This window comes from Canis lupus, chromosome 1 (genome assembly GCF_048164855.1).
Source record: "Canis lupus baileyi chromosome 1, mCanLup2.hap1, whole genome shotgun sequence".
Lineage (NCBI taxonomy): Eukaryota > Metazoa > Chordata > Mammalia > Carnivora > Canidae > Canis > Canis lupus.
In genome coordinates this window covers 59,739,963-59,754,332 of record NC_132838.1, presented here as the reverse complement: position 1 = coordinate 59,754,332, position 14,370 = coordinate 59,739,963, and the positions used below count along the sequence as shown (strand labels likewise).

The 14,370-nt window shown below is 38.0% G+C and overlaps 1 protein-coding gene across 13 annotated transcripts in view; it reads left to right on the top strand.

Annotated features, from left to right (window-relative positions):
• MCM9 (minichromosome maintenance 9 homologous recombination repair factor) overlaps positions 1-14,370 on the top strand; it is a 123,976-nt gene that overhangs the window by 4,555 nt on the left and 105,051 nt on the right. For all 13 annotated transcript variants that reach the window (XR_012033731.1, XR_012033736.1, XM_072831832.1 and 10 more), the window contains exons 3-4: positions 7,700-8,016; positions 9,234-9,315. Coding sequence is in view for 11 of the 13 variants with exons in the window: in XM_072831832.1 (XP_072687933.1) it covers positions 7,700-8,016; positions 9,234-9,315 (399 nt within the window). In the remaining 2 variants the exon portion in view is untranslated. The remainder of the gene's footprint in view (positions 1-7,699; positions 8,017-9,233; positions 9,316-14,370) is intronic.

Genomic DNA, 14,370 nt, shown 5'->3' with positions numbered 1-14,370 from the left:
TAGATATTTTTCAATGTTCAATTTAAATACCAAAATTTTGCCTGCCTAGGTGACCCTATTGGTTTTGGGTAAATTTAGCCTATTTTTCCCCCAATTCTTCTCTGAAAAAGTAAATTACAAATTATGTTACTACCATGGTATATTCATCCTACAAACATATTATGTCAAATATTTAACAATTGGTGTATGTATGCCCAAAGATACATGGCCTGTTGTATATTAAACTTAATCATGAAGGAGCTTAGTGGCAGCTTTTATGTTATATGATTTGTGCCTCACTCAGGATATGTGCTAGCAGAACAGGGAATGAATTCTAGCAGATTCACTGGAGATTTCAAGAAGAGAGGGTAAGGCAAGGATAGAGGTGTCCCAGGCAGAATGAACCAGGGATGGAAATAGTCTGGTTTTAGTTATATTGCACCTTCATCGTGGACTCCAGGCAAGGCATTCAATTATGAAAACATAGGTTGCCTCTGTGATTCAGGCTCCTTAGGAACCTAAGACATTTTCCAGTTGTCTTTCTACGATATACATTGCTCTTTGTTTTCTTGGATTTTTATTAGATTAAAGTTTACTTACCTTTTCCGTGGTTTTGATGAAAGGGGTTCTAATACCCAGATAGCATCAAACTAAATGAGAAGGAAAAAATAGCATTCATGTGTTCTCAAACATTAATGGCAATCAGAATCAACTGTAAGTCTTGTTAAAACACTGACAGGCCCCACCCACAAGAGATTGTAATTGTGAAGGTCTGGCATGGGGCCCAATAATTTGCATTTCTAACAGCTTCCAGGTGATGCTGATGCTGCTGTTCCAGGAACTACATGCTGAAAACCAGGGGCCTAAAATCATTGATAAGGACATATCACTAGCATAGATATGGACAGATCACAGACTATTTCCAAAATTTCTTTTTGTTCTTGATCATTGAATGAATCAGGGAATGGTAAAGGTTTTTGTGTTCACTAATGGTGGCTTAGCACCTGATGTCCGCCACACTCCACTACCACCACCCCTTCACTGGTATAGTTGAAGAACATACTTAGTAACATAGATAGTAAGACAGAAAGATTAACATACACTGACATTTCCATCAAAACATTGTCTCTTAGTATCTTTTTAGTATTAAAATTTTGATTGTTATATGGTCCGTTTTGCTAACATTTTGTTGCCTTTATCTTTATATTTTGTTTATCTAAAAATCATAATGTTCTGAAATTAAAAGAATCTGATGACCCAGAAATATACTCACCTTTATTATCTTTTTCTTAAAATAATACAGTTACTTTACAAAATAATCACTTACCTAAAAAAAAACAAAAACAAAAACAAAATAATCACTTAATCTGTCATATGTTAGACACATTTGCTCAAAAAAAAAAAAAAAAAGCAAATTTCTCCTAACAGGCACTATGTACATGATTCAGTAAAATGTAAATTGCTCTTTTGTTTCCAGTGCAAGAACATTAAAAGTGATATATTGCCCTGTATTGTAAAAGTAGAGAGGATAATTGGAAGCAGATTTTCTTAGAAAATTTGGTTGTAATCTTTACATAGTTTTTCCTTCAAAGACATTGTAATTGTGTTAGACGTAGGACCGTTGCTGGGGGTGAGCAGCAAGGAGTTCATTCATCCTGGCTACACTTCTAAAATAACACAGAAAGGGTTGGTGAGCATATGTGAGACCCTTGGAACTGAGTCCTACCTTCCTCCACCTCCCACCTGCCTTCTTCGCAAGTGTGTAATATCTCTCTAGCACATCTCCTTATGTTGACTGAAATAAAACCAGTTTGTGTAGACTTGTCATGACCCAGCTTGCATCGGCCAGGGTTATCATTTGCAAGGAATGGATGGGTGTCTCTGGAACCTTCGTTTTTACTCTGGCAGTAGATTTCTCTAGACATAAAAGGCATTATTTATACAATGGCATATTCATTTGACCATTTTGCTTGCTTACTCCATTTGTTTTGTTGTTGGTGCTAGCCTGGGCTTGGGGAAATTTTCTTGTAGAAAGGAAAACTCGAATGTACTTTCCTGGCTGAGTGAACTGGAGAGAGTTTGCCAGACCAAGTAAAGTGCCTAAGGAAAGGTACGGAGGTGTAAAGTCCCTCTCTGCACAGAAAAACCAAGCATTTTGTTCTGGACTGGGAAATTTGAGGCCACATTTGCTAAAGGTGAGGCTAGAGAGAGAGGAAAGCCCATTCCCCTGTCTCATTTATTCATTAATTTTCTCCTTATGGTAAAGTACTTATTAAAGCACTGAGCTAGGCAGAGAGAGGCATAAAAAGGATCTCAAGAAGGGAGTCTCCTACCCACATATCAAGGGTTCAAGGAACAATGCAAAGCAATATGTGATTAAGGCCTTAAATGAGCAGTACAGTCAGTAGGTGATTATGAAAGTCACTGTCATGCTAAAGCATTTGGAGGAAGCCTTGTAGAATGTGAGCTAAGACCAGGGATATGAATAGAGATATGAGAGATTAGGGCATTACTATTAAATTAGGGGAAGGGAGGAAGATTTAGTAACTGTTTCCACAATGTAAGTTTCTTCTGTTCTTGGAGTCATGCAAGCCAATAGAACTATGGGACTGAGTATTTAAATAAGTTCTTCAGGGTTTTTTGTTGAGAAGGTTATGGACCCTCTCCAGAAAGTACAGGTATGTGTATATACATAACCTTGTACCTGAATTTCAAGAGATTTAGAGCTTTCCTAAAGCTCAGCCACGTCCCATAATTAAAACCTTGATTTAGATGAGACATTACCCCGCATCCTAAGGTCAGTTAGGATGGAGTAAGTGACCAAGGTAGGGAGGTGGGTAAACTATGTGCTCTAAAGTCAGTCACCAATCAGGCCAAACCCCTAGGGGAGCATGGACTCTATGGGGCGGTGGTAGGTTAGACTGTGAATCCTTTTGGCAATTCTATCGGAATTTTCTCTTTCAGGTTTCTCCCATTTTGTAGAAGGAGAAAGATCTCTTTCAACCCTCAGTCCCCCTTCATTCACTGTTCTTTTCATAAGTAAATGTTCTGACAGAGTATATCCAGTCTTCATGATAATCTCCTATTCATCCTTTCACGTCCACCATACTGAAACCACCCTTGCCATCATCACTAGTGACAGCCTCATGGCCAAACTGAGGGTCACTTTTCAGTATTTCACTTCATTTCCCTGCTGAGTTTGATACTATTGACTCCTCCCACCTTATAAAATTCCAGCGTTGGCCCCACAGACAGCACTCTCTTGCTCTTTCCTCCCTTTCTGGCTGTGGCTTCTCTCCCTCTTAGGCGCCTCTTCCTTTACTTGACCTGTAGGTGGTAGGTAGGTCCTTAGGATTCAGATGTGGTCACATTCTCCTGGATCCTACACTCTCATAGGGTGGTCTCTATCCCAAACCTGAGCTTCAGCTGCCACCTATGTAGAAACAAATGCCGACTCTATTTTTTTCCTTAATTTTAGCCAGAATCTGTCTCTTAAGCTCTGTATCCAAATATCACCATTCTTATCAAATGTCTCATACTAAATCTCTTCTTGCAAACTCAGTGATTGAAAAGTGTAATGATTTTACTCTCTGTGCCCCACTCCAACCGAAAGTGGTATTTCCTTTTTCTTTCAATAGGTATTTACTGATTGATTACTATGTAGCTTGCAGAATTTCTTGTTAATAGAACCAGAGAACTGAGAGTCACTCTAAATTTCACCCTCCTCTTCATCCCTTATCTCTAATTGATCTCGAAGCTAACACAGTATCCTTAATCTCTCATATCTATCCCCCCACTTTCTAGCCTTGCCTTTCATCTTTCTCTCAAGTATCTTCTAAAGCATGGTGCTTAGTCTAATAAGAGTGGTGAATAAAATCTACCTCAATCCTGATTCTCTGGAATTTATTTCTAGTGTGGAAGCATAATAAATTGCAGTAAGTGGGGGATACCTGGGGGGCTCAGTTGAGCATCTGCCTTCCGCTCAGGTCATGATCCCAGGGTCCTGGGGTCAGTCTCCCCCATTGAGCTCCTTGCTTAGCAGGGAGCCTCCTCTCCCTCTGCCGCTGCCTGCTGATGTTCCCCTGCTTATGCTTTCTCTCTGTTGAATAAATAAATATAATCTTTAAAAATAATAAATTGCAGTAAGTGGTATGAAGGAGAGGAACAGTTGTGTTAAAGCACATAAAAGAGAAAATTTAACCTGAAGTGGGTTAAGAAAAGATTTTATTAAGAAAATTATATTGAAGCTGATCTTTTAGGGAGGAAAAATGATAGTAATCATGTATTAAGAACTAATGTTTAGTGTTTGCTATAGGTAAGGTGCTATTCTAAGAAACTTTACATATATGAATTATTTTAATCCTATGACCTATGAGGTAGGTTTTATGGTTTTTGCCATTTTATAGAAGGAAAATATGAGAAGTTATAAGTTAGCCAAGGTCACATAGCTAGTAAGTAATAGAGCTGTGACTCAAAGCTGGCTTTAGACTCTATCTTCTTAACCTCTATATTGTTTCTTTGTGTGGACATTTTTGAGGAGCAGGTCGGGAGGAGAGTGTTGAGGCAAAGGAGACAACTATATGTAAGTGAGTGAGTGATTAGAGTAGTTGGTATGAGAGGAAGGCCCTGTAGTCCAGTACAGAATTGGTGCCTTATTCTTAGATCTGTAGGCAGCAATGGAAGGATTATATGCAGAGGAGGTTTGAAGTTAGGCCTTTGTTACTTCTTTCTGGATTACTACAGAAGCAATGAAGGTAGGGGATTTTATTTTTCTATTCTAAAGTACTATGTACAATGAGATAATACCAAGTTAAAAATCGCTTTCTAGGAAAAAACTGCAATAAAATTACACTTACGACTGTTTTCAATGCAAAATTTATAAGCCAGAGATAGCGAACATCTATCTAAACAACTATGTGAGTTTTCATCAGTTACATAGGATTTCATCATATTAAATATCCAAAGACTGCTAAATTAACACTAGGCAGTCTATAGTTTTTATCTGCAGTTATGCAAGCCATCAGAGTAACGCAACACTTTCTACAACCTGGTTCTTGTGATTTTAGTTTTTCTTAAGTTCTAATATATTAATAATATAATTTAAACTGAACAATCACTTTGCATCTGAAACAGAACTAAAATGAGAGGAGTAGAAATTGGATGCAAAAATGATATTTTTTAGGGGCCTAGGAAGAGAGAATGGATACTGAAAAAAACCTAGACAGTTGTTAAAATAAGTTTTCTTAATCCTTTTTTTTCCCTATTCTTTTTACTTTGCTCATTTTTCTTAGGAGTACTTGTTGGTAGATTTTGTCTTTCTTCATGAAGGAATTTGGAGTAATAATCTTATTTCCCATTTGAATAATGCTATTTTTCCATCCTCTCTATACTTACATTAGAGAACACTTAGTGACTTTTTTTGCAAGTGCAAAAATAAAATTGTTTCAAAAAGTATATGTAATTATATGACTCAGTAATTCCACTCCTAGGTATATGCCCAAGAAAATTGAAAACAGATAATCAAACAAAAACTTGAACATGAATGTTTGTAGCAGCACTATAACAGCCAAAAAGTGTAAGCAATCCAAATGTTCATCAGTTGATGAATGGATAAAGAATATGTGGCATATCCATACCGTGGAATATTTAGCCTTAAAGAGTAATGAAGTATGGATACATGTAACGACATAGATGAATCTTGGAAACATTATGCTAAGTGAAGGAAGCCAGACACAAAAGGCCACTTACAGTATATGAAATGTCCAAAATAGATTTACCATAGAGATAGCAGCTTAGTGGTTGACCAAGGCTGGGAGTAAGGGAGTGGGGAGTGACCACTACCGAGTACAGGGTTTCTTTCTGAAGTGATAAAAATATTCTGAAATTAGTGGTGATGGTTGTATAGCCTTGTGAATATACTAATAACCACTGAATTATACGTGTTAAAAGAGGGAACTTATGGAATGCAAATTATAACTCAGTTTTGAAAATATATTCATGTGGGGAGCAAAAGAAAGGTAACAGAATCTCTAAAGCAGTGTTAAGGATTGCCATAATATACATTCCAGTTAAGACCCAATAAAAAGGCTTTCCATTTGGTCATTTCTTTCTTACCATTCTGTGATAGAAACTAAAACATAAGTAGTGTTGGGCATGAGAACAAGACCTGTCTTTAATGAGAAGTTTTGGTTGCTGGTAAGGCTTTTACTCGATTGTATCAGTATAGTTCAACATTTAGCTACCCACAGCTGAATTAAGAGGTGCCTGAAATCAACAAGAAATTAATAGAATGGATATTTTTAATGGATAAAGTATCTAATCCAGGTCCAACCTGTCTATTCTTATGCATGTGATACCACACTTGTCAGCCCTGGGGTCAGCCTTGGATAGGAAAAGAAGTTATAGTGGCAAATAATCGGCAGTGCTTACCTTGTTAATACAATATACAGTATACAGAGAGAGTCTCAGCCATCAAAAGAAAATTTAAGTCTGTAGACTTGTAATCTGTAACACCAGATGTAGTCTCATGCCTTAAGCATACAGTTCATGTCACTGATTTGATTTTTTCCCCCTTTAGTTTCATAATTCACAAACTACCTTATTATTACTGTTATTTGGTTTTCAGAATAGATCTACCAATAGGAAGAAAATGTGCTGGCCATAGAAACTTAAAGTATAATTGTAACTATTATGGCTCTTTCTCAGAGCGTGGCAAATGTAGTAGATCCATCTTCCAGGTGCACCTTTACCAGATTTCAGAGCTGCTAAATTCTGAGGACAAGACAATGGACCACGGGTTCATTTGTTACAACCAGTGTAACAAATGCTGCTGCCTTATAAACCTGTTAGAAGGCAGCCTTTGACCATCCTAGGCAGCATTTCTGTACTCCAGTGATGCATGGTAGCCAAACATGAGAAGGTGGGGATTCCTTTTTTTTTTTTTTTTTAAGATTTTATTTATTCATGAGAGAGATAGGTAGAGACATAGGCATAGGCAAAGGGAGAGGCAGGCTCCCTTGTGGGAGCCTGATACAGGCACTTGCAACTCCATCTCAGGATTTCAGGATCATGACCTGAGCCACCCAGGTGCCCCGAAAGTGGGCATTCCTACTAAGAATTTTCTTTGGTATTTTGTACCTTTTAAGAAGTTGCCTGTTTATTAATGGTGAAAAACATGTTTTTTAAGGGATAAAATGGTGCTGCTGTGGTTAAACCTCTAGGTAATTCAAGGCTTGGAAATAGATTTATGTATTAATGAATTCTGAACCTAAAAAAGGAATAGCCTTCTAGCACTGTGGGGCTCTGTCATTATGCTACCCTCCCTTTATCAGTTAGCTTTGTGGTTTATTCAGTCATCAGTTGATTTTATGTGTTGCATGTGGCAGTATGTTTTTTTGTTGAATGAGGTTACAATTACTGTAGATTCTATTCAGCCCTTTTAATGAAAATCAGTCCTTTTTTTTTTCTTTTAATCCTGGTTATTATTATGTCATCCGGATATGTACTTTTAAAAAGAGTCCACTGATCATCTTTATTTAAAAAATCCTTTTCTATTTTCTTAATTGAGTTTATCTGATTTCTTTTTTCTTAAGTCAAACTCAATTTTTTTTTTCCTGAAATTATACCTTCTCCGCCAGGAAATATAAGAAGAATATATTCTATGGAGTCAAATTCCAAGATAATAAGTTGATATGGTTTTGTTGTTGTTTTTCTCCATCAGGTTTGCCTGTTTGTCCTGAGCTGGTGAGGGAGCACATCCCTAAAACCAAAGATGTGGGACACTTTTTATCTGTCACTGGGACAGTGATTCGAACAAGTCTGGTGAAGATCCTGGAATTTGAGCGGGATTACATGTGTAACAAATGCAAACATGTATTTGTGGTCAAGGCTGACTTTGAGCAGTACTATACCTTCTGCCGGCCGTCCTCCTGCCCAAGCTTGGAGGGCTGTGATTCTTCCAAATTCACTTGCCTCTCAGGCTTGTCTTCATCTCCAGTGAGGTGTAGAGATTATCAGGAAATCAAAATTCAGGAACAGGTAAATGATCAAATGAAAAAACAAAACCAACTTTGAAGAAGCTGAAGGTCAACCTTTTTAGCTCTGGGCAAATTACCAGGATAGGGAACGCATACAGGATTACACATGGGATGTGTGTTGCCCATACATCAGAATTCAGTCTTTAGAGTCATGCAATTTTTTTTTTATTTTATTTATTTATTTTTGTATATTTTTTTTATTGGAGTTCGATTTGCCAACATATAGCATAACACCCAGTGCTCATCTCATCAAGCGCCCTAATCATCTCTGTATAGAGAACATTGGTGAGAGGGTTGTAGAATGGCTTAATAATTATGTTAAAATTAAGGGAATATTTAAGAAGTTCAGATAAGCTGTATTTAAGGGATAGGAGAAAATTAAATGGGTTTAAGTGATTAATAAACATTAGAGTGGTCAGGATTTGGGGTTTAGGCCTGATTTTATATGCCGTGTCAAATGAGACATACGTAGACACTTTAACACTGAGAGTATGCCGGCTTTTCCTTTACTTGCTACTTAAAGGCATATTCAGTGTTGAGGACTCAAACTGCTATCTTTCTACACCATTCTTAACACATGGCCACTATTCTTAGTCCAGGATGGTAGTTTACAACTCTGTCACTGCCGTATGCTAGTCAAGGAGCAGGGAGAGGGAAGGACAGATGAGAGCATCAGTCATCTACCCCAAGTCTCCATTCGAGTAGTCTTCCTTGAAGTCTCCCCGGGCAGGTCTACTTGTATTTCTTTGGCCAGAGCTTAGTCATAGTACCATATGAGTATACCCAGGGGCAGAGTAGCCTGGGAAATACAGTCTTTTTACTGGGTACATGTCCACATGGACTAAAACCAGGGTTCTGTCACTAAGGAACAGTGATTTGTCCTAGGTCTTACAACTGCAGAGGAAAGAACTACATGTCTTGTCTAGATAAGTAATTTTGTTATTCTACTTAATCATGGAGTATACGTTTATTTTGACCATCTACAAGGTAGATTACATTTCGAGATATTTTCTGTAATGGTGTTTTTATTTTACTCTAGTTTTAGTTTATAAATGGATAGTAGGCACAGTTTTCAAGAAAATTCTGTAAATCCCCATCATAATTGAATTGTATGATAATACCAGGGAAATAGAAAACAGTAATTTCAAGAACTGCTAGCTTCTGAATACTTAGCATGTATTTAAGCATACTCAGAATGTATCTGCTTTTCCTTGCTAGGTACAAAGGCTGTCTGTTGGAAGTATTCCACGATCTATGAAGGTTATCCTGGAAGATGATTTAGTAGACAGTTGCAAATCTGGTGAGAATTAACTTTTGCTAACCTATGTAAGATGTCCTAAAGTGCTGATTAGGAAAAAGCCACTTTTTATTTTCCCAAGAGCACTGGGAAATGACTGTAGAGGCTTAATTGCTCACCTTGAGAATAGAAACTGGCATAGAGGCAGGAGGTGATACATAACAGGGAAGAAGCTGGGCCAGTAGCTTAGCAGTCCAGTTCAGCCACTTGTTTTGTAAATGAAGAACCTGACTTGCCCAAGGTCACTTGGAGAATAAGGGGCAGAACTAGAACATGAACCCAAGTCCACTGACATCCAGGAGTCTCTTCAGTATATGCTTGCCTAACAGCATCAGCTTTAAAGATTGTAGCAGATTTAGTGAGGAATTAAGTAAAATGGATCGGACGTATGACTCTGTCAGATGCTCTTTTTTTTTTTTAATTTTTATTTATTTATGATAGTCTCACAGAGAGAGAGAGAGGCAGAGACACAGGCAGAGGGAGAAGCAGGCTCCATGCAACGGGAGCCTGATGTGGGATTCGATCCTGGGTCTCCAGGATCACACCCTGGGCCAAAGGCAGGCGCCAAACCGCTGCGCCACCCAGGGATCCCTGTCAGATGCTCTTGTACTCTTATTGCTACCTAGAAGAAAGGAAGTGATTGTTCTTCTTTCCTCTGTGCTGGTGACAGCACTACAGGAGTCACATTGATTTTGTCCTCTGAGGGTTCTCAGTGTTTTCATTGGCCAATTGCCCAAATTGGAAAGGAACTTAAAACCATACTGAAAAGAACTGTGGGTATTTATCACAGAGAAGCCTCAGGAAGGACATGACAGCCAACTTTTCATTAATTGGAAGGTTGTCATACAGAGATGGAATTATAGTTACAGAAGATACTATTGGGTTTCGGTAGGCTGAAGCTCCAGAAGGTAGATTTTGACTCCATATCTAATAATATAAGGTGTCCACCACGGGACGCAGATAATGGTTGAGTTTCTTTTTTTCAGAGACAATCAAGCAGAGGGTATACAGCATCTTGTTAGTGACTTATGCCTTATGATGGCAGTTGGTCTGGATGATTACAATGTTGCAGACAAGTCAAAGACTATGAGCTTCAGAGCCTGTTCTGGAGATCTAAGGGCTCCAGAAGGGGTTATTATGATGTCGTTCTTAGTTATATTTTGATCTTGAGGCTGACTAGACAGCTCATTAGCTCTCTTTTGCCCCATCTCAACTCATCTTCCCCTGCCTATTCTCTTCTCACCGGGGAGAAGGAATCAAAAGTATCTGTGGAAAGAGAGCCTGGGTGACTCAGTCAGTTGAGTATCTGACTGTTGGTTTCAGCTCAGGCCATGATCTCACAGTTGTGGGATTGAGCCCCAAATTGGGCTCTGCACTCAGGGTGGAATCTGCTAGAGATTATCTTCTCCCTACCCCTCTGTTCTGCTCCTTGCTTGTGCTCTCTTTTTCTTTCTCTAGAATAAATAAATGAAATCTGGAAAAAAAAAGAAAAAGAAAAAGTCCTGTGGAAGGGCAAGGATTAATATCAGCCTTTATGTATAGAAGTGTTCTGCATTGAATTTTTAAATTATTTTTACAAAAGTGGTAAGGAAGAATTTTATTGGAAAAATTAAGATGTGGGGTGCCTGAGTGGCTCAGTCTGTTAAGTGTCTGCCTTTGGCTCGGGTCATGATCCCAGGGTCCTGAGATTGAGCCCCACATCAGGCTCCCTGCTCAGTGGTAGTCTACTTCTCCCTCCCTCTGCTTGTGTGCTCTCTCTCACGTTCTCTCTGCCTTCCTCTCCCCTTTTCCCTTCTCTCTCTCTCAAAAAAAAATAATAAAATCTTTAAAAAAAAAAAAGAAAAATTAAGATGTTGGGAGGTTTTGTAAATCAGTGTTGCTCAGGAGAGTAAATACTATTCTGTCTCTGCAGTAACATTTAAATATCGTGAGATATTAATAAAATTTGGTGTGTTTTTTAAACCAATGTGGTGTTATTTTACATATATAATGCAAAAAGAATAAGAATAAAGGGAGCTTTTTTCAGTTGTTGGTAGGGGCTAGGGCTATAAAATTTACATGGCGCATTGGTCAGCTAACAGTAAAGATCTCAGACACCAAGCAGATTGCCTTCAAAGTAATAATCTGAAAGTTAATCAGAAACTTTTACCAGAACTGACAGGCACTAAAGACTCTAGTATGGAGTTTAAAAATCTTTTGGATTTACAGAACTTTGATCCAAAAAAGGTTGTCTGGAACTGCAAAACTTGAGTCAGCTTCTCTGAAGCTACTCTTTCTACCCCTAGAAAAGACAGATGACAACCTGTCCCCCTAAAGCCAGCATGTTCTGCTCCCAATACACATTCCCAGTCCTTGACCGACCTTTGTCTGTGAAAAAGATATGAGTTTATTCTTTCTCTCTTCTTATTCCAAGTAACTTTAAAACGGTTGCTTTCACTATTTCCCTAGGAATTTCCAGTTGCTATTTAACATTTAAATTGCATTGAAGGTGGGTCAGAAAGTGGAAATGGTTGGTAATCTTAAACTAAGCATCAACAGTTGTTTCTTAATTCACCTCAACATTCCCTGCTATAAGGTATTTCCTGTTCTCACTCACACCTTAATCTCACTCACCCTTAATCTGTATAGAAAACACAAAGCACAAATGTGTCCCCTGGCAGAAACAGGTATATCTAACCTCTTATTCTGCATCCCTGTTCTCGCCTACCAGACAGATCATTTCTCCAAATTCCATCGTTTCCTTTTCTAACTCTAGATTTTTCCAGATGCCTCATTTATGAAATATTTACTGAGCTACCATTTCATTAAAATGATGAGGCAAGGGCAGCCCCGGTGGCGCAGCGGTTTGGCGCCGCCTGCAGCCTGGGGTGTGGTCCTGGAGACCCGGGATCAGAGTCCCACGTCGGGCTCCCTGCATGGAGCCTGCTTCTCCCTCTGCCTGTGTCTCTGCCTCTCTCTTTCTGTGTCTATGAATAAAATGAAATCTTTAAAAAAAAATGATGAGGCAAATACCTATGGAAGAGTTCATTATCTAGAACCAAGACTGCCCCCATCCACCCAAGAATCACCAACCCATAGTTTGAAATTTATAATATCAAATATATCAAATATATTGTTTATATATATATAATATCTATATTATATATAGATATTAACAGTTTATCATTGTCTAAACGATTCTCCATGAAAATAACTGTGATCGTGGATTGCCTGCTGAATGGACCAGGCTGTGTAAAGTACTTTTTTCATATAGGACTCTAGATTTTAATCAAAACCTATGATATGTGGATCAGCAAAGTAGTGCTTATATAAGCTTAGCCTGAACATGAAAGTACCCTTTGTTGGAAAATAAAGATGTTTTTATGCAGTTCATCTAAACTGAATTCTTCAGTGAAAAATCTAAAGCTATTTTTCTTTCACATGTCACTAATAATAATGGGTGGAAGCAGTCTGTCAACGGTGCTTTTTTCATTTATCCATAGCTACAAACCTCTGTGGGAATCAAAAGATAAATGGCATAATCCTTGCCCTTCAGAAATTTACATTCTGGTTGGGAACCCCAGTCTGACACATGCAGAGTAATAAGTTGTGTCCTGATAACTGCCAGTGCAGCAGGAGATCAGAAATGGGTCCGAATGTGGGTAGCTGAGTGGTAAATAAGCTGCCGAAGACAGAGCAGGACAAAGAGATAAGATTATATAAAAGCAAAAATCTTAGCTTCCTGCAAATAACATCGTTTATAACTTTTACTACAGAAAAGTTAAAGTATAGTAACAGCTAATATTTAGCTGTTGAGTGCTTCTTATATTCTACATATTGTATGAAGTAATTTACAAACATCATCTGACTTAATTTTCACTGTGGTTCCGTGATAAAACTGTTCCCATTATTGTAGGTCAAAGCATAGGCTCAACAAATTTAGATAATTTGCCCAAGGATATAAATGAGTGAATTGTGGAGCTGGGATCTGAACCCAAATCTGAGGAGATCAGTGCTCTTGGCCATTCTTCAGTACTCTACATTTCCATATTATCACAAGTCAGATTATTTGTGGGTGCTATATCTAAAGGTTGTTTCTTATTTGACTAATTTAGAAACAACTTAAGTATAATCCATTAAAATGACAGTAAAGGACTGTTCTAAGTGCTCATAGAAAGGTTACCCCAGTTGTTTTCATCTAAAAATGGGGGACAAACAATATAGTAAATGATCACTATCTTGATTTGGTTTGAAAACCATCCAAGCAGTGTCTTCCAAAGATCTTGAAAACACATGCAGAGCACCTACTGAATTTGTCACCATTTGTTACAAAGTTGCTTCTGGCTAGAAATCTTTCTATCCTGTAATTGCTACCACCAGTTTCTTCATGCGTTTAGCATTTACAGAATGTTTTTCTTCAGAAAATCAAAAGTTCTGCAGATTATACATTGCTATTGATATTTAGAGAGGCATTTTGCATCAGCAAATATCATGTATTTGACACAAGCTTGGATGTGAAGACTTGTCAGTTCAGAGACGCTGTTTGTTGCACAAATTATAAATACCAGATTGGATTTGGGGTATGTCCAACATCTTCTATTCAACAAGATTTTGAGAACTAGGACCATCTTTTCTTCTTGGGGCTCCCTTTTCTCTAACACCAAAATACTGAATGCCAACCATTCATTCATATATACCCGTTAATTGATGCACTGAATTGTATGTAATAATAAGCACAGATGTTAAGTGTTTGGAGAATGTGCCCATAAACTACCCAAGACCTCTTAGGGAAACCTGTAGAAGTTAAATATTCTGCTCCCTAGGAATAGGAGAGTTTCTTTAGGTGTGAAGAAACCAAGAAGGAACAGGCAGTATTTATCTTCTGTTTTCATAGTTTATGGAAAAGGGCTTTGAAGTAGAACAGGCATTTACTTACTTCTTATTCTTAGTTCATTCATCTGGGTTTTTTTTAGGCAATAAGTAAAATATCAGTAAAGGTGATAGGTAAAAACTAATATATAAGAAACTAAAACTACTGTCAGTTATCACAAGACTGTCTCCTTTCCTGATACCAAACTG